This window comes from Myxine glutinosa, chromosome 12, assembly GCF_964187855.1.
Source record: "Myxine glutinosa chromosome 12, kmMyxGlut1.1, whole genome shotgun sequence".
Taxonomy (NCBI): Eukaryota; Metazoa; Chordata; class Myxini; order Myxiniformes; family Myxinidae; genus Myxine; species Myxine glutinosa.
This window is the reverse complement of record NC_136272.1, coordinates 109,039,432-109,064,261: the sequence shown is the minus strand read 5'-3', so window position 1 is coordinate 109,064,261 and position 24,830 is coordinate 109,039,432. Positions and strand designations below refer to the sequence as shown.

General features: G+C 44.3%; 1 protein-coding gene across 7 annotated transcripts in view; it reads right to left on the bottom strand.

Annotated features, from left to right (window-relative positions):
• LOC137437763 (ETS-related transcription factor Elf-1) overlaps nt 1-24,830 on the bottom strand; it is a 98,212-nt gene that overhangs the window by 16,561 nt on the left and 56,821 nt on the right. For 3 of the 7 annotated variants that reach the window (XM_068132362.2, XM_068132366.2, XM_068132364.2), the window contains exons 2-4: nt 18,897-19,018; nt 18,611-18,754; nt 425-668 (exon numbers count right to left, since the gene is read on the bottom strand). In XM_068132362.2, coding sequence (XP_067988463.2) covers nt 425-668; nt 18,611-18,691 — 325 coding nt within the window. In that variant the 5' untranslated portion in view covers nt 18,692-18,754; nt 18,897-19,018. Of the gene's footprint in view, nt 1-424; nt 669-18,610; nt 18,755-18,896; nt 19,019-23,599; nt 23,664-23,784; nt 23,992-24,830 lie in introns of those variants that run through there. The other 4 variants (XM_078766218.1, XM_068132363.2, XM_078766217.1 and 1 more) reach the window with 3 other exon arrangements.

The window sequence follows — 24,830 nt, the reverse complement described above, 5'->3', positions numbered from 1 at the left end:
ACGGACTGTGTTGTCTTCATCGAGGCCAGGCCTTAAATAAAAGAGCTGCATTGATAGAAAAGTGCACACTCCATACACTCTATACACACATACACTCCACATTGTGATGGAATCCCTCTACTCACTATATTTTCAAAGTGACTTAACATCTCCATGTGTGTCCTCAGTATCGCTGCAACAAAGGTGAAGGGATTCCTCACTCCCACCAGTCCTAACTTTAGTGTTATGCCGAACCATTTCGTCATGCCACCTCTCCGGGGTTTTTTGTCTTTTTAAAGCTTCTTGCGTCTGTCTGTTGTCCACCTAATGGTATAGATCTCAGCTGCAAAATAATCTATTGTCAGTATGTTACCCCCACAGTTTTTATCAGTCTTTCAGCTCTGTCTTGGCCTTCAATCGTGTATACAAATGATGATAAACATACCTCCTACTTCATCTTCAACCACCTGCTCCTCAGCACCAACTAGTGGCGGGTCACCATGAAGCAGCAGCCCCTCGCCTCCGCGACCCGCATAGGCCAGCTGGTTTGCAGTGAGGCCTGGTTCGTCGCAAGAGCCATACACCAGCTCGAGTCCACTTGTACCCGAGACTGCCTCGACACAACCTTGCAGCATGGGCAGCGACTCCACGATGACAGGCAGGAACTCATCTGGAATGCTTGGTACCGCCTGCATGGTCAAAGTCACATCTTACTTCCACTTCAAATCAAATAAATCCACGGAAGAAGCCCAAATGAAAGCAACATGGAAAGCAACAGTATTTACCACACTCTGTGGCGTAATGGTTAGAGTATCTGCTCTGAGTCTCGGTTTGGGGTTCTAACCCCAGCTGAGTCACACCAAAGACTTTAAAAACGGTACAAGCTGCATCCTTGCTCAACGCTCAGCATTTAAAAGGACAGAGCACGGATAAACAACCATAGGTTGGCCATCATTCCACAGGCCTGATGGGCCTAATGGCCTCCTGCATTGAAGCTCCATTATTAGGGGACAACAACAACAACATGCATTTTAAGGCCATTTCCCCTGCTCGAGCCAGGGTTAGCCTTGCGGTCCCCATGACAATGTTCTCCATTTTGCCGTATTTTCTGCATCTCTCCTTGTTAACCCCCTTGCACACATTTCTTCTTCCACCATCTTTAGCCAAGTCTTTCTCGGTCTTCCCCATCCTCTTCTTCCTTCTACATTCATTTCCATCACTCTTCTCAACCAGTCACTTTCATCCTTCCTCAACACATGACCAAACCATCTCAACCTGTTCCTCTTCACATCATCCATCACAGGCTCTATTCCCATCATCTTTCGCAATTCATCATTTGTCTTCCTCTCTCTCAACGATACTCCGCACATCCACCGAACCATTCGCATTTCCACCCTTTCCAGCCTTCGTTGCTGCTCTACGTTCATTACCCATGTCTCGCTCCCATAAATCATAACACTTCTCACACATGCAGCATACACCTTTCCCTTCAGCTTCAACGACACTCCCCTCCTCGTCAGCACGCCACTCAGTTCCCAAAACTTCTTCCATGCACATCTCACTCTAGCAACCGTTGCCGAGTCTGATCCACCTTCTCCATTCAGCATGTCTCCGAGGTAGCAAAATGTTTTCACACCTTCCAGCTTCACGCCGTCTCCAAGATCCAACTCAACATTTCCTCCATCTGCAGCTCCCTCTGTGCACACCTTACATTTGAATGTAGCTGCCACACTGGTTAATGACCCTCTCAGACCACTACATTTTTGATGAACGCACTCAGCGCACATTGTACATTGAATGGAATTCACTCCAACACCATTCCTGCACACTGCACCCGGCCACTTCCCAGTTCTTTCCACCTCACCACATGCTTTACCACTTGCCATCACCTTCATCTTTCCGATATTCACCTTCAGACCTTTTGGCTCCATACATTCCTTCCACTTGTTCATCTTTTCCTTCAGTCCATCCATACTTTCCGCAATCAACACCAGATCATCTGCATACAACAACTCCCACGGTAAACCCTCCTTTACGTTCTGAGCCAGCACCTCCATCACAGCTACAAATAGTGGAGGACTTAGTACCGACCCCTGATGCACTCCCACCTTCACCTCAAACTCACCACTGTTCCCGTCCTTCGTCCTTACAGCTGTGCGCGCTCTTTTGTACATTGCCATCACTACTCTGATCAACCATTCCTCCACTCCTGACTTCCTCAATGCCCATGTCAATACTTCGCGTGGAACCCTATCGAATGCTTTCTCCAGATCAACAAACCCAAGAAACAACTTCTTCCTCTTCTCCATGTACTTCTCCTGCAACTGCCTCACAATAAAGAGCGCGTCTGTCGTTCCTCTTCCTGGCATAAATCCAAACTGCATTTCGTCGATCTTCACCTTCTTCCTTATCCTCCTCTCCAACACCCTTTACAATACCTTCATTCCATGCTCCAATACCTTTATCGCTCGATACGAGCCACAGTCCAGAGGGTCACCTTTTCCCTTGTATAGAGGGACGAGGGTACTCAGTTCCCAATCCACTGGAATGCGACCTTCTTTCACCACCAGATTACAGATCTCTGTCATTCTCTTCACACCCCAACTTCCTGCTGCCTTCAACATATCTCCCACAACTCTCGTCGGCCCTCCCGCTTTTCCACTCTTCATTGCTTTTATCGCTTCCTCAACTTCCTTCTCAGTTATCTTCTCTGCCGGTCCTAAAACTGGGTTACTCTCTATGTTGCCATCCCATTCATTCTCTGCATTCAACAGCATTTCCATATATCTTTTCCATTTTCCTTTAATTCCATCTGGGTCCACAACGATTTGTCCCACTTCATCCTTCAAGCAACTCACCCCCATCACATCACACCTCTCTTTAGCTATCTGCTTTGCAATCCTGAATACCGCTCTCTGACCCTCTTCCGAATCCAAGCGTTCTCCGAACATTTTCCTACATGCCTCCTGCGCCTTTGCTACCTCTTTCTTTGCAGCCTTCCTGGCTGCCTTATAACTTTCATGCTCTGCTGTTTCTGCTCCCGTACCCTTCGCCTTCTGCCACTCCTTGAACGTCTTCCTCTTCTCGTCAATCTTCTTTCCAACTTCATCATCCCACCACTATATTTTAGTAGACTGACATGCTGAACAGATCTGTGACGTTTCCCGTCTATTGGATCAAAAATGAGGGAGGAGCTCGGTTTTAAAGGATCATGCTTAAAAACGTCATAACACTGAAACCATGTGATGCATGACGTCATGCTCGCTGACTTTTTTGTTCGTCATGGGTATGCGATTCTGCCTGCAAAGTTTGGCCTCGATCTGTTCAGCCGTTGCAGAGAAAAAGGGGTTTTGCTGTTTTCACGAAAAACAATATGGCGGCCGAACCTCGTGCCCTGTGACGTCATAATTACGATTAAAATATTCTACAGACAGAGTCCCTCCGACGATGAAAATTTCATCTCAATCCGTCTTATTATTGCAGAGAAATTGGTTTTTAAAGGAAATTAAAACTTAAAATGGCACTGAGTTAAGGATCATCAGAATTATCAGAATTCCCAAAGTTCAAAGTGCCATAACTTTGTCAAAAATGATCGAAACGTCGTGAAGTTCGAACTTGATCTGTAACTTATCATGAGGAAACCATGTACCAAGTTTGAAATCATTAGCATTAAGCGTTTAGAAAAAAAGTCCAGAAAACTGTTCTTTGCGTGACGGACTGACGGACTGACGGGCGGAGGGACTGACGGACGGAGGGACTGACGGACGGAGGGACTGACTGACGGACGGAGGGACTGACGGACTGACGGATGGAGGGACGGCGTGCAAACCTATAGTCCCCTCCGGTGTGCACCGGTAGGGGACTAATAAAGCTCCTCGTATTGCAATCTATATCATTAAAACGCTTATTTCTGAAGTTTGTAATCGGAACTTCTCTCCAGCTATTGCTCCTGTCGCCCTAAGATATGTGTGATACTATGTAGTTATGACTAACCCTTCAATATAAGTATACCTATGTCTCCAAATGTCTATAAGTGTGGAATAAAAGCTGAAAATCGGTGAAAAGTTTTAAATAACCCGCGCCGTTTTGTTTTACGCACAGTGAGACGCTGCCCTTGATACCGAGGAGAAGAAGAAGACGTCCCGATGTGTGCCGGACGCGCAGCGATTCGAGAGGCATGTTACGCCTTTTAATACAAATATGAATGCGATCAGAAATGTAACGGGGATACTTACCAGTAACCACACTATAAGAGACAATACTGCCGTTGAATACAAAGCGATATTCAGGAGATCCGCCAGAATGAATGTTGGTGCCAACTGACACAATTATTTTGAAAGGAAGAGGAAGGGCAAGTTAGCTTGTATGAACATGAACACTATTTATGCCCGTGATTTTCATGGGTTATCGCTAGTCCTAAATATTAAACTTCAGGGAGTCTTGTGCTGATTGAGAAAAATCACAACCAGGTAAAGCAAATGGCAAACTCCCGAGTATCAAAGCATCCAGGATTGAAATAATTGTCGATTTGCCAGCAAGTATGTTTTAATACTGAACCCTTTGCAGAACTTGTCTGCCTTTTGTCCGAATGTCCACAGGGCTGTTTCATCGCAAGCCAATACACTAATGCTTGTGCACTTGTGATCTTATCAGCTCGGATACAAGGTAGACGGACGGTGGGAGCAGAATTACACCTATGCGTGTGATGCAACATCCGTGGGACTGCTAGGATAACCTCGAGGTATGCACACTCACCTGCTGAGCTGCCCACCTGGGTTTGACTTAGAATACAGACCCAGATATAAACTGTCATCCGAGTATTTTCAGGTACGGTGAGGCATCAATCGGTGTGCCGTCCCTCAGATGGACATTAAACTGGGCGTCCTGTCTGCCAGCATCAGTTGGTGGACGTTAAAGATCCTACGGTGTCCTTATTGAAGAGTAGGCGAGCTATCACTGACACCCGAACAAATTACAAATTCCTGTTGTAACCTACAGGGGGCACTATGACAACGGCACAGCTGCCCCCCTAGTAAACTGATGCTACCTGCAGCCATGTGCTGCATAAGAGAGAAGAAGAAGAAGAAGCAACATACATCTAACGAAATTAAAGAGTGCAATCAGCATGAGAGCGCAGCACAAGGGCCTTATGAGCACACAGTTGAATTCTCTCTTGTGCCACTCAGACATAAGAAAGCTTGTAAGGATCTGATCTGATCTCCAATTGGAGGCTTGCCGTTTATGGAGCCGGCAGGGGTGGTTGTAGCAGATGTAGATCAACAAAGGGCTTAATTTTGTAGGTTTCCCATCTGATGTGTGACCTTCACAGATAGATCATCGTTTTGCAACATTTTGTAAGGCTATTATTGGCCCAAAGGCCTAGTCTTGTAGAGTGCAAGCATGTGGGATAGCCGGTTAAAAGGAAGGCGTGTTCCATGTTATTGTGCTCCTTGCTGGGGGAGAGAAGCGGGGTTCTCTACATCGGGGTCTAGCTATTCACGTCAGTCATATTGGACGTGGCTTGCATAATGGGGGCCTCATGGAGGATTTACGATAAAAAATAATTAATGATTTACCTTTTATACATTTAAATTGATATATGTGGGAAAATTACATGCCCGTACCAGGAAGCGAACCCACACTGTATGTTCTATGTCTTTGTAGATTTATCATATCAGAAGGGATTTGATAAAAGGAGGAAGGGGGGAGGATCTTTATGACTGTTGCTGTGATCGCCACCAAACTTGGACAGATAGTGTTGGTCTCATGGGGGGGGGAGAAATAAATGAAGTTATTAGCTTGAATAATCTCCCCTCAGATCGGCAGTCTGCAGCCTCTTCACTCTCTGTGGACCCAGATAAAATCAAAAACTGGTCAAACAAGTGGAACATGTCTTTTAATCCTGACAAATCCCACATCCTTACTATGTCTCTCCGAAAACACCAACTGGATAACCCTCCCATCTACTTTCTCAACAATCCTCTTCAAGAAGTTCTGTCACTCAAGCTTTTGGGTCTCACTATCTGCCATGATCTTTCCTGGGAAAACCACATTTCCAAGCTGGCCTCCAAAGCCAGTCGCCGACTGGGCATCCTCCGTCGTGCGAAGTCCTTCCTTGGCACACCTGAGCTCCTCACCACATACAAGGCTTTCATCCGCACATGGATGGAGTACTGCTCTCCCCTCTGGGCCGGTGCTCCTGCCTCACACCTATCTAAGCTTCACGCTGTAGAAACCAAAGCTTTTAGAATCATTGGAATCTCCCGCGATGAAGCTGATTCTGAGGGCCTTCCTCTCTCTCTCACCGCAGGCAGGTTGGTGGTCTTTCTGTCTTCTACCGACTCCTCTCCGGCCTTGCTCCCCCAGCTCTATCTGTGCTCTGTTCCCCCAATATTCCTATAGGTCGCACAAGATCTGCCAGCAACCCTCTTATGGTGAAACTGCCAAAATCAAGACTCTGTGCTCACCTTCACTCCTTCATTCCTCTTTTCTCCCGCCTCTGGAACAAACTCCCTCACTTCCTTCAATCCCACTCGTCCCTCCAGGTCTTTAAAACAGCCGTTCACCACCATCTCTTATCTTCCCCCATTCAAAACCTTGATCTTTTCTACCCCCGTTAATCCATCCCAAATCCCCCTCCTTCAAATTCCGTGTTTTCTTTCCTGAAATTGCTAGTGGTGTCCATCTTGTTTATCGCGTCTACACCGCCCCAGCCTTCTCCCTTCCACAGATGTCCCGATGTTCCAGTTCTCTACTGTTGTTGTGTTTCCCTCTGTCTCTCTCCCTCTTGTCTCCCGCTCCCTTTATTATACTGTATGTTCTATGTGTTAGCTCTTACTCGAGTCTCGACTCAGTATAACAGAGTAGATTTTGACATTTATGGGAGGAATTTGGTATAGGGGGGAGGATATTATATTTGACTGTTTCAAATGATTGTGAGCAAACCTTTCAAGGATAGTATAGGCCCCATAGGAAGGAGAATAGGGAGGGTGGAGGTTTTGGGTTCAGGGGGTAGGGCTGGTTCATTGTGTTTGAAGTATTGAGAAGAGTGAATGTGACAATAGAACATGGACCTCCCTAGCCCTTGGTACTTGTTATTCTATATTTAAAGTTATCTAAGGCTCGTGAAGGAGTTTGTCTATAAGCCACATGCAAGACAAATACATTGTGAGACGTCAGTGTAGATAACGAACAAATCAATATGGTTTATACAGGATTTGAAACTGGTATCCCAGGATCATGAGCTGTGAGCTCAGATGGGAATGAAGGATATGTCAGCAATATGGGAATCGCAGTGCGCGGCTGCATGACCGTGCTGTCCACTCTAGCGAGATAAAGTTGAAAGATGCTACAGTGATAGATACAATTTTCACGGCCGGTGCCTCCACACGGAGTGTACGGTCAGCATCTTTGGTTTGCACGACATTTCTCCAAATTGTACCTTCCACCCAATCAGTGATTCGGTGAGCGTTTTTCAAATTCAGCAGAAATCTATCATTGCAATTTCAAAACCAGAACGTCACTCGGTAGAGCACGTACCTCCGCAAGGCTGAACATTATACATGTTGTATCCCACTGATAGGTCAGATCTGGATCCAGACCTGAAACAAAATCGAATCGGCTTGTTCTTGTCACCGACCAAACTCATCCACCAAGTTTTGTCATAACTCTTCCACAACGTTTTCAAATATCGTGCTCTATATCATTTTTGGCCCCATCAATGGTGAAGAATGACTTGGAAAATTTTAATAACCGGATCTGGATCTTCACCAATATCAAATCAATTCGTCCTTGTCACACACCCAACCTGTCCACAAAGTTTCGTCTGAATCCTCCGTAACTTTTGGAGATATCCTGCTGACAGAGAGACAGACAGACGGGGATGAAATGTAAGCCTTAGGTGGTGGAGATAAAAATTTGGAAGGGTCGATCAATCCACCACATTCAATTTCCTCCCATTGTTTGAATGATTATGTCATAATAAACATATGGATTCATTTTTAATTGGAAAGGCATTTTGCAGTTGATTTGTCTTTGAGTGTGTATCTTCCTTTAGACAAGTAATATTTTTGTACCCCACTCCTTTAATATTCCATCTCCAGGCACTGCATGACGACATCGCCGGGCACCGAAGGGGACCCAGAGATGACGTGCGCTGAAAGGGAGTGCTGAGTTTTTACTCCGGTTGTTTGTTTTATTTATTTCTTTCTTTCTTTCCTTTTTGTTTGTCTGGGCGATATCTCAGCCATCCTTTGAGCTAGGAAGATGAAATTTGGGAACAATAGTGAGCAAGTGATTTGGCAAAAACGGTATTTTTCGTTTTTTGATTAATCAATTAATTGATCAATTACTGAATTGTTATCGATTAGTACTTGTTTATTTCCTTTCTCATCTGGGCAATATCTCAGGCACCTTTTGAGCGACGAAACTGATATTTGGACACGATAATGACCAAGTGATTTGGCTATAAAGGATATTTTTGATTTATTGATTAATCAATTAATTAATTAATTATTTACTTTTTCGATTAATGACTTAATTGATGGGTTTTTTTTAAGTTACAGATTTGAATGAAACGGTGGTCGTTTAGGTATTATATTGGCAAACTGATTAATAATTTAATTATTTTACCATTATTATTTATTTATTTTCATTATTAATCACTTATTTATTTTCTTTCTCATCTGGGCAAAATCTCAGGCACCTTTTGAGCGAGGAAGCTAATATTCGGAAATTACTGTGACAGTGATGTGGCTGTAAAGGATATTTTTGACATTGATTAATCAATTAATTATTTATTTTTCCAATTAATTACCTATTTAATTCATTTTTAAAAAGTTACAGCTTTGAATGAAACACTGGTGGTTGAGTTATGCTATTAGCCAATTGATTAAGAAATTATTTTACGATTTTTATTAATTGATTTTAATTAATTTAATTAAAGCAATTAATCAATCAATTTATTGTACACCTGTCCCTCCCAATTCCGTTTCTATGTGCTGCGCACAGCGGTATCACCACCCGGCATTGCCGCGCGATGGAGAATGTTATTTATTTATTTGGCATGGGGGTGGTGTACTTTAAAAGTATCTGTACTTCTTTTTAGTTTTTTTTATGGGACCCCTCTTACACTTTATGGGACTTTTAGCTCTCTTACAGATGATTCAACCTGATCGAGCCACGTCCAAAATATCCCAAGGGGTTCTCACCACTCGTGGGGTCAGCACAGCTCGTATAAACCACAAAGGCCCCTAATCAGGCAACGTGATAATACTATGTTTGGCAGATTTGAAAATGGTGTGGGCTACCAGCCTAATGGCATATTCTCATGGAATATACCTTAGAATATTTACTGTTCACACTATAGACAGGAAAGCTGGCTAAACATCCCTTTCAAAGGACCTACTGGCAATCCTCCAGACAGATGTAATTGTTCATCTCTTGAGTCGCTACTCACACACGCCTGCAGTGCACTTGGTCGATGAGTCGTTTTGATGCCATTGCTGCCATTGTTTTTCCACAAGTTCGCACATTAAACAGTGCATAGGAAGTGGTGTGTAAACTGGGCCTGGCCAGAAAATTAGAATCCTCCAATCAAAAGCATGTTTGGGGCACATGGATAACCTCTCCCCACCTCTTTTGGAAAATCTTCTGTTCCACTTTACAGAGCATTTCAACTTGTTCAGGATATTTACATAGTCCAGTGTTATATTTCCGGAAAGTACTTCCCTGCCAGACTACCTGAACAAGTTACAAAACTGATCAACCACCTGGAAGATGACGCCTCACATGTTTACACTGTCTTTATACACAAAATGATCTGGATAATCCTCCAAATCACAAATCACACCAACCAATCACACCAACCAACCAACCTGGACAAAATCACAGACTGGTCAAACAAGTGGAACATGTCTTTCAATCCTGCCAAATCTCACTCTCTTACTATGTCTCTCCGAAAAGATCGACTGGACAACCCTCCCATCTACTTTCTCAACAATCCTCTCCAAGAAGTTCTGTCACTCAAGCTTTTGGGTCTCACTATCTGCCATGATCTTTCTTGGGAAAACCACATTTCCAAGCTGGCCTCCAAAGCCAGTCGCCGACTGGGCATCCTCCGTCGTGCGAAGTCCTTCCTCGGCACACCTGAGCTCCTCACCACATACAAGGCTTTCATCCGCAGCTCAATGGAATACTGTTCTCCCCTATGGGCTGGTGCTCCTGCCTCACACCTGGCTCGGCTTCACGCTGTTGAATCCAAAGCTTTCAAAATCATTGGAATCTCCCGCGATGAAGCTATCTCTGAGGGCCTTTCACTCACTCACCGCAGGCAGGTAGGTGGTCTTTCTGTCTTCTACCGACTCCTCTCCGGCCTTGCTCCCCCAGCTCTCTCCGTGCTCTGTCCCCCAAATATTCCTACAGGTCGCACAAGATCTGCCAGCAACCCTCTGATGGTTAAACTGCCGAAATCTCGGCTCTCTGCTCACCTTCACTCTTTCATTCCTCTTTTCTCCCGCCTGTGGAACAAACTCCCACACTCCCTTCAATCCCTCTCCTCCCTCCAGGTCTTTAAAACAGCTGTTCACCACCATCTCTTATCTTCCCCCATCCATAACCTTGATCTTTTCTACCCCCACTAATTCACCCCAGATCCACCTTATTTGAAATTCCAACTTATTTCCTGGAAATCCTGGCAGTGTCCATATGTTTATACCTCTCCCACCCCCCCCCCTTCACATGCCTCCCCCCCTTCACATGCCTCCCCCCTTCACATGCCTCCCCCCCAAAGCCCTCTCCCTCCCACAGATCTCTCGATGTCTCCATGTCTCTCGGTCCCTGCTCTCAAATGTTGTGTTTGTGTCCTTCCCCCTCTCTCCCCATCTTGTCTACCGCTCCCGATGTTATTTGTTTTATGTGTCTGTTTGTCTTTCTGTGTGATTAATTTTCGCTCTTTCACGAGCCTCGATCTTGTATACAAAAAAAAAAAAAAAAAAAAATCACTTAGGTGATCGACTCCTGGATGAGGTTGGACTCTGGAACGCCGTGGCCTAGCTCACAATGTGCCATGAACTATCTTGGGCTGACCACATCTCCAAGCTCGCCTCCAGGGCTGGGCAATGAGTCGGAATACTTCGCATAGCTAAGGCCGTCATTGTGCACTCTCAACCACTAAAGGTATATAATGTGTTCATTCGCACCATCATGGAGTACGTCTTCCCACCGTGAGTCAGTTATGCTGCTTATTTACTTGAACCAATGGAGGTCATCACATTTATAGGCCTTAAAAAGTACTTGGTATCAGAATTAGCAGGAGACCTAAGCAGAGGGTTTCCTCTCTGTCTCTGTCTATGTTTCTCTCTGCAGACAATTGTTGTCCTCATGTTGGTCTGCTGCCCCACATCTGGTTTTGTCCTTGGCCCTGACAGTCCTTGGCCCTGACTCCCAATTTTAAAAGGTTAATTTCTTGTCGTCCTCCATAATTCCAAGCTTTTTCTTCACATTCAATCATTTCACCCTTTTTTCTCAGATGTCGAACCAACATCTGTAAGATAATCATCTATTTTTTATATTTTTTTCATTCACACTAACTCGGTCTCGCACATCTCCAATGATAACCTTTGACGCAGCTCGTCAAACCAGTTTTTTTTAAGTCACCCAAGGTAAGGTAAGTGCATGCAATACCCACACTCACTCATGCCATGCCCATACATCCTCTGTCACACATTACCATACCCATAGCATACCCAGAACACGCCTACCGTCACACAGCCACGCCCATATTTTACCTCACTCCGGGCCTACCGTTGTTACTGCCACGCCCAGCAACACATCCTTTCTTTCCCACCCGCTTGCATTCCACACCCAGTTTGCCGATGTATGTTCCAAAGATGAGGAGTGAGGTGATGTCAATGTGAAAAGGTGGCGATGACTCACCAATCCAGAAGTACATGAGCTTTATACACCTTTTTTAAACCAACGCACTGGCACATGACTTGGAAGTTCTTGCGAAAAGGATATAAGAATTAGTGGTTCTGATTGGTTTGGCAATCAAAAACTTAAAACTCAAGGAAGAGTCATCGATGATTCGTTCTGCATGAAAATAAATTTGCAAGGATAAACAAGAATGCAGGATAAACCTTTACATGAATTACAAGGATAAGTACATGTGCAGTATGGGCCTTGATAATTGGGCTCGGAGCATGATGTGCCAGGAGATCAGATGGGAACACTAACAGGTCAACGCACAGGTGTACAGTCATGGCCAAAAAAATATATTGGCTTTTTTCAAATAATGCACCATTTCCTCCAGAAAATTGTTGAAATTAAAAAATATTTTGGTATCCACATGTGTATTTGGTTTGTAGTGGAACAAAAGAAAACAGCTTTAAAAATTACTAAACCTTAGCTTATTCCAACATCTGTAAGATAATCCTAAAATGTCCCGGACAATATTATTGGCACCTTTTTAGAAATTGTTAGAAATAATTATATTTCGAGCAGGTGATTCTCCTTTACTTTGAAATTGAACTCACGTGTGGTGAATTACAGGTGCCTGCAATATAAAACATCTCTCATTCAACCATGTCAATGTGAAGCCTGGTGTTGGGCTAGCAGCTGGGGTGCCAGCTTAGGATCCTAGGATCCTGGGTTCGAATCCCGGTCGATCGCTGAATTAACGCCAGGGGGGTTGACTCAGCCTGTCATCCTTCCGAGGTCGGCTAATTGAGTACCAGTTCACTGGTAATTCCCTGTGTGTCGTAAAAAGGCGACAAACAGGGTTGGCGGCAGGAAGGGCATCCGGCCGTAAAACATTGCTTCAAAAAGGGGACCAAAAAACAACAACAACCACGGTCCCCGGAAAAGGCCAACCCCCACTTTGTGGGGTAAAATGGCCTCTAAAAGGTGGTTTTTACTCATTTTTTACTAGCAAAGCATGGACAATCTCAAGGCTACAAGTCCATCTCCAGAGACCTTGATGTTCCTTTGTCCACTGTACACAATGTTATCGGGAAGTTTAAGGCCCATGGCACTGTAGCCAACCTCCCTGGACGTGGCTGCAAGAGAAAACTTGATCGAAGATTGCAGCGAAGGATTGCTCGAATTGTGGAGAAAGCACCTCGACCAACTGCCAAACAGATTCAAACTGCCCTTCAGACACAAGGTATGATAGTTTCAACTCACACCATCCATTGCCAACTCAATGAAAGGGGGTTCTATGGTAGGAGACTCAGGAGGACACCACTGCTGAGAGAGACATAAGAAAGGCCGACTGGAGTTTGCAAAAACACACCTGAACAAGCCAAAATCCTTCTGGGAGAATGTCTTGTGGACAGATGAGACCAAATTAGAGCTTTTTGGTGAAGCACATCATCTCTGTGTTTACAGAAAACAAAATTTAACATTCAAAAAAAAAGAATACCTTCCCTAAGCTTACAGTCAAACATGGAGGAGGTTCAGTGATGTTTTGGGGTTGCTGTGCTGCCTCTGACACTGGGTGCCTTGAATGTGTGCATGGCATCATGAAATCAGATTACCCAGGCATTTTGGAGCGCAATGTTCAACTAAGTGACAGAAAGCTGGGTCTCCGTCGAAGGTCATGGGTCTTGCAGCAGGACAATAACCCCAAACACACTTCAAAAAGCACCCAGGAATGGTTCAAGACAAAACGCTGGACTGTTCTGAAGTGGCCAGAAATGAGTCCAGATCTAAAACCCACTGAGCACCTGTGGGGAAATCCGAAAACAGCAGTTGGGAGAAGGCACCCTTCAAATCTGGGAGAACGGGAGCAGTCTTTTTTTTTTTTTGGGATACTGAATCGAGGCTCGTGAAAGAGCTAACATTTATTTCACAAACAAATCAACCAGACAAACAAAATATACAAAAAGAGGGAGCGGAAGACAAGATGGGGAGAGAAGGGGAAGCACACAACCTTGCACAAGAAGAGTGGGCTAAACTGACAGTAGGGAGGTGTAGGAAGCACATTCATGGCTATAGGAAGCGCTTGACCTCAGGTATTTTGTCCAAAGTCTGTGATACCAAATATTAAGTCTCGGGTGTCAATTATTTTGTCAATGCCATTTCTTTTTATTTTCCGATTTAAAAGGATATATTAAGTTCTGAATCAAAAGCAAAGGTTCTGTAATATTCACAGTGAAATAAAGAATTGTGGAGACAAAATACTTTTGTCAATTTCAACTTATTTTTATAGAAAATTGTGAGTTATTTGAAAAAAGTGCAAGGGTGCCAATATTTTTGGCCACGACTGTATGTACACCCATCCATCCAAGGGATCCCACATTTCCCACCATTCTTCCATGAGCCTCCATATCCTTGCAAGTTATTGTGACAGTACAAAATATGAAAATTAATAACGACTGTCAAATAAATCAATTGCAATAGCGTTTTCAGGTAGGCTTGCAACACAAACTGACTCCATCTTTGCACAACATTGGCACATTTCCACATAATCACAGCCTACAAGGTCTTTGGACGTAGCTCATTGGAGCACTGCTCTTTACTATAGGCTGGTACCTCCGCATCACATCTATTTTTCCTGGATTCTGTTGAATGTAAAGCTCAACATTGAACAAAGCTCCTGTGATGAGGCCAAAGCACAAAGCCTGTTGCTATCAATGGACAGGCCGACAGGGAGATTGGTGGCCTTACTGGTTTTAACCACTTCTCCTCTGGTTTAGCTCCCTTTCATATGCCCCAACAACTCCAGGATGCATGCGTTCCTTCAGTAACCTCCTCCTGCTAAACTTCCAAAATCCAGACTGACTCCACACCTACAATGTTTTGTTAGTCTTTTCTCATGTTTGAGGAAGTGCCTTACTGAAGCTATTCAATCACACTCTTCCCACCAGAGCTTGAAGCAGGTGGTCTTCTTCGTCTTCTTCTTCATCTTCTTGCATCTGACCAATATTGGGTACGCTAAAGTTGAATGTCTAGGTTCTGCAGCCATGTGGCTGGCTGCCTCAGGGGTGAGTTGGTGGAGGGCTAGAAGTCCTCCCAATAGCTGCCGTGAGGGACAGTGCGACGTGATGTGCTCCATCTTGTGGACTCCTCCACAGTTGCAGGGCACATCCGGCCTCATACTCCATCAGTACAGGGTGCTGCCACAATTGAGGGCTGTCCATTGCTTACGTCGGAGAGTGAAACAGGGTGGAGCAATGGTTGGATCATGTGCAATATGTTTATCCAGAGCTGTGGCAGCTCCCCAGCTGGCTCTCCACAAGTCGGCTTTGCTTTGATGAGCTCCAGTAAGGAGCTCGGCGCGGTTCCATTGTGTTTTTTGGGACTTGAGGCGGCAGCGCGTATGTTCAACGAGACGGCGTGGGGCTGGAATTTTGGTCGCCAAATGCTGCTGAAGTACCTGGATGGCTACACATCCCTTTGGATGGCTGGTGGAGCATTGTGGAGAGCATTGTTGGAGGGGAGCCACTCAGTCTTTGTTGACTTGAGTGTTCCAGACACTGTTCTCATTGCGGCATTTACCTGAACGTTGATGGCCTTCTCATCGACCAGACTAGCGTGCAATACTCTGCACTCTGCAGTCAAGTATACAAGGGTGGGAGTTGCCATAGTAAGGTGTTAGTGCCGGCTCCCCATGACATTCTGGCCAGTTTACAGATGAGGTTTACCCGTGTCCTGACCTTCTCCTTGCATGTTTGCAGGTGGTCTTTATAGGTCAGATTTCGGTCAAGTGTGACCCCAAGATATTTGGGGTAATGGATATTTTCAGCTATCATACCGCAGAAAGTCACATCGTCCTCTGCATTTGTTGTTTCCGTTATTAAGATGGTGGGTGCAGACGGCTGTTTTGTTGGGGTTTGGATGGAGCTTCCTTTTATGCAAGTACTCCTCCAGTATGCCTCGATCTCTGGTGAGTTGGTCCCCAACAGATTTTAGGTCGGGCCCTGTGCTACAAATGTGATGTTATAAGCATAGGCGAGTTTGAAGGAGGTTGTCATTGGTAGGTCACCTGACATAAAGGTTAAAGAGGGTGGTGGCTTGGATTGATCCTTGAGGGAGGCCGTCGTTTAGAGTTCAAACATGGCTGGTTGTTGTCATTAAAGCTAACGCAGATCTTTCAGTCCCAAAGGAAGAAAAATAGTAGTCTGATTGTCTTCTGGCACCGTAAGACTTTCTGGACTTTAAGAACGAGCCAGACTGTCACAGGCTGACAGGTCCACCAAGGCAGTTGCCATCTTTTGTTTACTCTGAAAGCCAGCCTCGATGATGGTGGAGAGGGCAAGAACCTGATCACAAGTGCTCTGGCATGGCCAAAAGCCCTCCTGCTCATCAGGTAGGAAGGCCTCCATGGTGAGGGTTAAACGGGATAGTAGGGCCCTCTCTGTCAGCTTTCCCATTACTGATAACAGGGCTATAGGGTGGTAGTTGCATGGCACGTCTGCTGACGTACCAGTTTTTAGGATGGCAATAGCATTAGCCTTCTTAAAGGCTGCAGGAATTTTTTCTGTTTCATGGGTGGCAGTAAAAGGTCCGCCAACCAGGTACGACTCTTTTCTCCAGGATTTTAAAAGAATTCGGGGAAAATTTCGTCAGACCCTGCGGCTTTGCCGTTTTTGGTTGCCGACAGAGACATCAATATCCTTCTTTGTATATGGGGCCAAGAGGTGGCTGCGGCGGTGGAGCATCACCATCTCATGAAATTCCCCATCCTTACCCACATACTTTATTTCTCCCATTAACCCCCTTACTTTTGTTTCCTTCTCTTTCTCCCTCTTTCTCTCTCACTCTCCTTTCTTTCCTTGTTCCTGTTTATCTATTCCCTTCCACATTGTGTCCAACTGCTGCCCTACTATCAGCTAGTTCATACCCTCCCCTCTGCCACCTTGCCCCTCCATGAGTCCCAATCTTATAAGAACAATAAATTTTAAAAGTCTAAGCGTTTTGTGGGAAAAGCAAATTTAATGGGACAAACAAAAGGAAGAAGAGCTATGGAGGTGCTGAAATGCATCCTTAATGAATTTGTGAAAGCAAAATGAGGTGGTTTGTCCATATTGTTCACCTTTGAGCAGTCCAATGCATGCCACTTTGGGATTTGTAAACCTCACTTAGAGAGAGTGGAAAGGCCATTGGCATCGTCCTGGTTGTCGCTGTTCAGTGTCATATTTGTAATGAACCTTCACAATCTGATAACACCCAAGTTTGATAACACCCGTCCCAAATTTGCAGATTTTTACCTGCGGCATGTCATAGGCCTACAAGAGCTTTCTTTACCTTGCTGTTGTTAACTCCGCCTCCGAAGATGGATGGAGGTTATGTTTTCACCCCTGTCTGTATGTCTGTTTATCTGTTTGTGAACAGGATATCTCAAAAAGTTGTGGACAGATTCGGATGAAACTTGGTGGACAGGTTGGGAGTATGACAAGGAGGATTTGATTTTCGTAAAACTCCGATTACGGATCCAGATACGAAAGAGTTTTTAAGTGATTCTACACCATTGAGGTGATATATAGCATGATATTTAAAAGAGTTGTGGACGGATTATGCCAAAACTTGGTGGATGAGTTGGTTAGGTGACAAAAACAAGCCAATTAGGTTTTGGTTCAGGTCCAAATCCAGATCTGGCCTATCAGTGGGATACAAAACAAAAACCATTCAGCCTGGCATATGTGTTCTACCATGTGCCATTGTAGTTGTTGTTGTTGTTCTTGTTAGGGGTCGATTTTTGAAATGTGCACCCATTGGTCAGACAGATGCCAGACCACACCCACATCTGTTGCTTGACTCCACCCACCATAGATGAAATTATATGGCCTCCATCTTGTTTCCGAGTGAGCCTGGCACATTCGGCCGATAAAGGCCTCTGCTGTTATACACTGTCCGGCTTTGTTGCGTCACATTTCCATTGGCTTTGTTTGGATCGAGTGTTAGATTATTATTAGTGAAGTTGAATCAAGCTCGCATGTGCCTCCCTTAAAAATAGCGTTACGTAATTTTTGAATGGCACCATATGCACGTTTCCCAATCGGCCTGTTGCCAAATTTTTAAAGCCAATTCCGTCGTGCTAAATGACAAAGTCCCATACCTCGAATGACCACGTACAGGTTTTTATGAACAAAATGTTTATTATTACCATACAGAGAACGGGAGGGCGGAAACTTGCTAACTGAATACACCTCTGGAATTTTTGAGGCCCGAGTCTAGATCTACTGTAATCTATATATCCCACAAAGGATAATACCATGACCCTTCCTGCCGCTCCTCTCCGGAGTGGGTGTACTAGTGGCCTGAAACCAGACAAAGTTGTCTGTCAGGCTCGTAATTGATATTGAGCAAAACTGTAACGACCCTCGGAGATGAATTGTATAATACCTTCAACAGCATGGATGAGGGAGTTGAGTGGACAGAGGAGGTGAAAACTATGTGTTTTGTGTCGCAGGTTGTGAATACAGTGCGGTCATTCTTGTTAGAACAGGTTTGTGGCATAAAGGTTTAAAAACAATGACCCTTGGGTTTGAAATATATCATAATGAGACAGCCATGCAATATCATAGCGCTCGCTTCAGCATTGATCATGCGCAATGTTGAGTGATGTCGTCATACAAGTGATGTCACAGAACGTTAGCATTTTGTAACAAAATATTAATAGAAATCCAACCTGTAGTGGTGGCAAATGCTCCATAATGTTGCTCACAAACTCTAGCCCAGGTAAACACTTCTGCACCAGCGTGGTGGCCATGCCAGTCCGATTCGGTCACCGCCGGTGTCCAAGAGCCGAGTAGCGATTTCCACGCATGGTGGGCTGAAGGACAAATAAATGCAAAAAATGAAGAGTGAATGCGGGTAAGTAAGGCACAGGACCATTTTTTCAGTAGACCATTGAGAAATTCCATTATGATGTTCAGGTGAACATTCTTTAAGCAGATTATTCCCAAGTTCCTCACCGGCTTGATCATAGCATCCTTTGCTGCATGGTGTCCGACTCGAATCTGACCGAGGAGTATCTCCACAATGTCCCAAGTGCAAACAGGCGTGCGCTCCGTGCTGCCGAAGATGCAATCACGAGCTGATAAAAACACGGTAAGTGCACACAATGTAATTTACACCTGTACACAAAGCCAGCCCCTTGATAAGCACTGCATCTCCTCTCATTTCCTGTCCCTACAGGAAGACAATTATTAGTTTGTTCATTACCCTCGCCAGAGTAGAGCGCGTTGCATTCGGGTCAATTTGTTTGTATGTCTGTTTGCTTGTTTTTCTCTTTGTCCGCACATGTGTTAACATATGCCACAAACACCACTACACCTGGCAGTAATCAGTATTACACGTTATCCTTTTTTCAACTTGGGTACCTCTATAAAGTATGTACAATTAGAATGTGAGGTACATATATAAAATACATACTATTACAATAAGAGCACATCTATAAACTACATACTATTACAATATGAGCAGGTCTATAAAGTACATACTATTCGATGTGAGTATGTTGATAAAGTAGATGCTATTACAATATTAGTATGTCTATAAAGTACATACCATTACAATATGAGCACGTCTATAAAGTACATACTATTAGGACGTGAGTATGTCTATAAAGTACATATTACAATAAGAGCACGACTATAAAGTACGTACTATTACAACACGAGCACATCTATAAAGTACATACTATTAGAAAGTGAGTACGTCTATAAAGTACATACTATTACAATATGAGCACGTCTATAAAGTACATACTATTACAATACAAGCACGTCTACAAAGTACATACTATTACAATATGAGCACGTTTATAAAGTACGTACTATTACAATATGAGCACGTCTATAAAGTATGTACTATTACAATATGAGCACGTCTATAAAGTACATACTATTAGGACGTGAGTATGTCTATAAAGTACATATTATTACAATAAGAGCACGACTATAAAGTACGTACTATTACAACACGAGCACATCTATAAAGTACGTACTATTAGAAAGTGACTACGTCTATAAAGTACATACTATTACAATATGAGCACATCTATAAAGTACATACTATTATGTACTTTATAGATGTGCTCATATTGTAACACATCAGCACAAAAACAACACAAAAATCACACAAACACCACACAAAACAAGTGCTGCGAGTGTCTGAAATCTCTCAATTGCTCGTACTAGTTATCCCGTACCTTGCACAGCAGGAGATGGATGTTGTGTGTGTGTGTGTGTGTGTGTGTGTGTGTGTGTGTGTGTGTGTGTGTATATGTTTGAGAGAGATAGAGAGCCATAACTTTTTTACATTTGAGACTTTTTCATCAAATCTGAGCATGCTATTATGCAGCAGCCTTAGATACCTTAGATGCAGCAGCCTTAGGAAACTTAGATACCTGTCAAAATGTCAAGGTTGCATAAAATCATCAATTTTCATCTGATTGACCTGAAATTTTAAGAATTTGCATATTGGGTCCTGAATTAGTTGACCAATGAAAAGCTAGAAGGTGATTGTTTGTTTTTAGATCAAAAGGTCAAAGGTCAAGGTTGCATAAAATCGTCAATTTTCATCTGATTGACTTGAAATTTGAGCAGGGTTTGCATTTCACTGAATCCTATAACTTTTGATGTCAAAAGGCCATGGTCGCCTGAAGTCGTTAATTTTTGTTGTATTCTATTAGCTGTTTTCATCATGTTGAGCGTACGGAAGAAGAACAAGTCTGAATACAAAATGGACTCGGACGGGCTTGGTATTTCCAGATGCTTTGTAGATGTCATGTGTTGCAAACTTGCTATTACACGTCAAGTGAATGTTAAATTTAAGCCAAAAAAAGCAACTTTTCTGATTACGTTTGTGGCTCCTTGGTGATCTTTGTACCATGTGGCTCTCACCATACCCGTGAAATAGTGGTTCAAACTCCAGTACTAAAAAGACAATTATTCATTCCAGATCAGACAATTTTACTGTGAATTCCTCGAAATTTCTAAAAACGAAACGTCCGTCCTGTGCCCAAAAGTAGAACGCAATGTCCGTACTGCAAATACGAACATGATAACGTCCAGGAGTTGACATCAATGTAGCCAAGCACCAGGGTCACTGGTTTCAATAAGCTTTGTAACCACATCCGTGAGTTATATTCAGACCTTGTAGTATTTCAATCCGAACCATTAGCAGTAAAAGGACTTCCATGCATGCTGTTGACGTAAATTAAATAAATGAGAGTGCCACACATGCAACGGTTGGGAAATATAAACACAGACAGCACATGTTACAATGTTGTTAGTGGAATCATCATCACTGATGTGTCACGATGTGGAATGGGGAAGAGAAAAGTGGATGTTAAAAAGAAAAAATTGAAACCACTGCCAAGGCCGAGGGAAGAGCTCGAGGGGCGAATGCGATGTGACTTGGAAAAGTGACACAGACAAGCAGCTAAATGGTGGACAAACAGAACAACATGAAGGGACGTCGAAAGACATTTGAAGGGCAAAAGAGACAGACCCTTTCAAAAAATCCCTTTGTGCATTTCTCGTGGGATCTGCTGAGATTCTCATCAAATTCCCATCATAACTAGAGAAATGTTTAGGGAGGTTTTGTGAGGGAAGGGCCAGAGCGGATGAGAGGCGATTGTCGTGACCTCATCGGTCGATGCGCCCAAGTTTGCACGATACAAACAACGCACATACAACAGGCTGAGGAGGCAAGAGGCTCGTGCTTCAGGATACAACACCATACCTGTCTACCATCACCTTGACTGGGTTTGGGAACAATTCCAACAGAATAACATCACGGCAAGTCCAGACAATTGGGGAGCAGATGCCACATCATGGTCGAGGGTAGAATAACGACCTCTTCAAATTAGTAATTTTGCCAAAACCATGGAATTGCTCAATCTGGAACTTGTGTATATATATATATATACACACACACATATCAATCTTTAACTATGAGTATAATTATAATGGTAACCCTGCGACTGGTTGAGCAAATATCTCAATTTGCTCTGCTGGCTAGTATATCTGGTGACATGGTATTGGCATAGAAAGATCTCCAAGGAAACTTAGATGCGGGAGGAGGCGCTATCTGGACCCTTTGGCCTGTGGCATGTCCACGCCCAACACTGTATGACAGGTTCGTTTTGTTTTCAAAGATGGCGGAGCGGAAACAAACAACTCCTTAAGCAGGAAGAGTAGTCATTGATAAACTGTAACATGCACCTCCTGATAAAGCATGACCTGCAAAATAACTACTTTTCAACGACTGTTAATGGCATGTTCAGTGCAGCGTTACACTAACATTGAGGTTATTTCTCTCACCCACTCCTTTGTAATTCACTAAAGTCAGGTGTAGTAATTGCTGAAGAAGAAGCTGCATTTGCTACTTGAACTCTGAATTACTTTCAGGAAATACAAGGGACAGTCATCATGGCTGCGCCACATCCAACCCTCTCACCCCACAACTATCGGGGATGCTTCTTTGTGGTGGTTGTACCCCCCCCCCCCCCCTCCAATGCAAGTCGGGGGCCAAATCTTCCCCATTCTTCCCTGCTGCCCGGATTCATCAGGGCAGTGTGGTCTCGGTCAGAGTACCCCATGGACAGGCCCTTTCCCTCTTCTCTCTCTCTTTCTCTTTATCTCGATCTCTCTTAACTCTACCATGGTCTTGACTTCGTGAAGGGAGGAGGGGTACACAATCCTGGATGTGGGGGATCTCTGGGTCATTCCTGGAAGATCGATCGGCTGTCTCCGTGCCGCGGGCTTGTTTGAAGCAATTGTCCGGGGCTATACAACAACAACGACCTCTCTATCCCACGACTATTGGGGGCACCTCTTTGTGGTGGTTGTACCCCCCTGCCCTCCCCCAACGCAAGTCGGGGGGCCAACCCTTCCCCTTTTTCCCCTGTTGCCCAGATTCATCAGGACAGCACGGTCAAATTGGTCCCCATGGACCGGCCCTTTCCCTCTTGTCTCTCTCCTTCCTTCTTTCTTTCTAACTCTGTCGTGGCCCTGACTTCGTGAAGGCGGGATACACCATCCTGGATGTGGGGAATCTCTGCGTCGTTCCTGGGAGATCTTCCGGCTGTCGCCATGCCATGGGCATGTTCCAGGGAACTGTCGGGGGGCTATACAACAACAACAACAACCTTTATCCCAGGATTCCTCCAAGTGCAGCTTACGGTCATGTCCCAGGAAAAGGATGCAGTATACACGTGCGTTAAAGTACACCTTTCGTGCAGATTTATACATGTATTACCATTCTCGTGAAAGAGACGATATGTCCTGACCCTGAGCATCCAATCAGGCTCGCCTTTGAAGTGTTTGCTGATCAATCGTGAAAAACAATTTTAACAACGGGGAATTCAAACATCAAAATGAATAGAAACCAAATCGTACAAAGGACAACATCATCAACAACGGAAGGATCTTTCCCATCATGACATCAGGGCTACAGCACGAGCTGCCAAGAAGCAACTCGAGACCCAAAGAAAGCCACCATGTCGGTGGGCAGGCAGCCATCTGGCTTCCGAGCGATGTCCGCAAGTACAAGCAGATGTGAACTCCACTCGAGGAGCATCCGAGCACCGTAAGGTAGCGAGCATGATGCGCGGCCGACGGCACCATGGTGAATCAGCGACAAACCGAAATAACGATGACCCGCTCACCTAAGGTTGAGCCGAGCGAGCCAAGCCCCTTTCGGTGCCTCCATAGCATAGGCCACTCGGAGACCTGTGCGAGTGGGTAGGGAGGGAACGGAGGGCAAAGCGATGATGATGAAATTGTTGTCACACGCAAAAAAAAACGGAACTAGCAACTTACATCGAAACCACCGGCCTTCCAATGTACCCACCACCCCCACACCCATCGTGCGCTCGCAGGAACGCAGCTGCGCAGACAAAAGCAATGCCGGATCTGCATGGGAACATGGACATGGGACATGGCATTTTACGATTCATAGCCGAAACTTTATCAGGAAATGAAATTATCGAAAAACTGGTCACACAAAGGGCATCTGCTCAGTAATGCTTCCTGCGTTGCACCAAACTCGAGTGTGGCTACAGCGATGCGGGGCTCGCACCAAGATCCACAATCAAGTTGGACTCAGGTTCCTGTTTATTTGAACAACAACTAAGGCCCAAGCAGAATCTGACATGCGCGTGGGACTCGGGCAAATAACTTGGTTGAACTTATCATTGAAACATTTCCAAAAGCAGTTGAAATTAGATGTCACGTTGTCGGTAAAATTTAGATGTAAAAGACTGCAGAGGACAATGTTTTTACAAGGTTCCAGATATAATTAATGTACTTTCTCGATACGAAACAAAATCGTTTTGGAAGACAGCCAAGATATACATTATTGGATGGTTCCCATCATGATTTCCAATATGTCTGAGATTCCCAACCTTGTCTGAGGTTCTTAACTTGTCTGAGATTCCCAACCTGTCTGATGTTCTTAACTTGTCTGAGATTCTTAACTTGTCTGAGATTCCCAACTTGTCTGAGGTTCTTAACTTGTCTGAGGTTCTTAACTTGTCTGAGATTCCCAACTTGTCTGAGGTTCTTAACTTGTCTGAGATTTCCAACCTGTCTGATGTTCTTAACTTGTCTGAGATTCCCAACCTTGTCTGAGGTTGTTAACTCGTCTGAGATTCCCAACCTGCCTGATGTTCTTAACTTGTCTGAGATTCCCAACCTTGTCTGAGGTTCTTAACTTGTCTGAGATTCTCAACTTGTCTGAGGTTCTTAACTTGTCTGAGATTCCCAAACCTTGTCTGAGGTTCTTAACTTGTCTGAGATTCCCAACCTTGTCTGAGGTTCTTAACTTGTCTGAGATTCCCAACTTGTCTGAGATTCCCAACCTTGTCTGAGGTTCTTAACTTGTCTGAGATTCCCAAC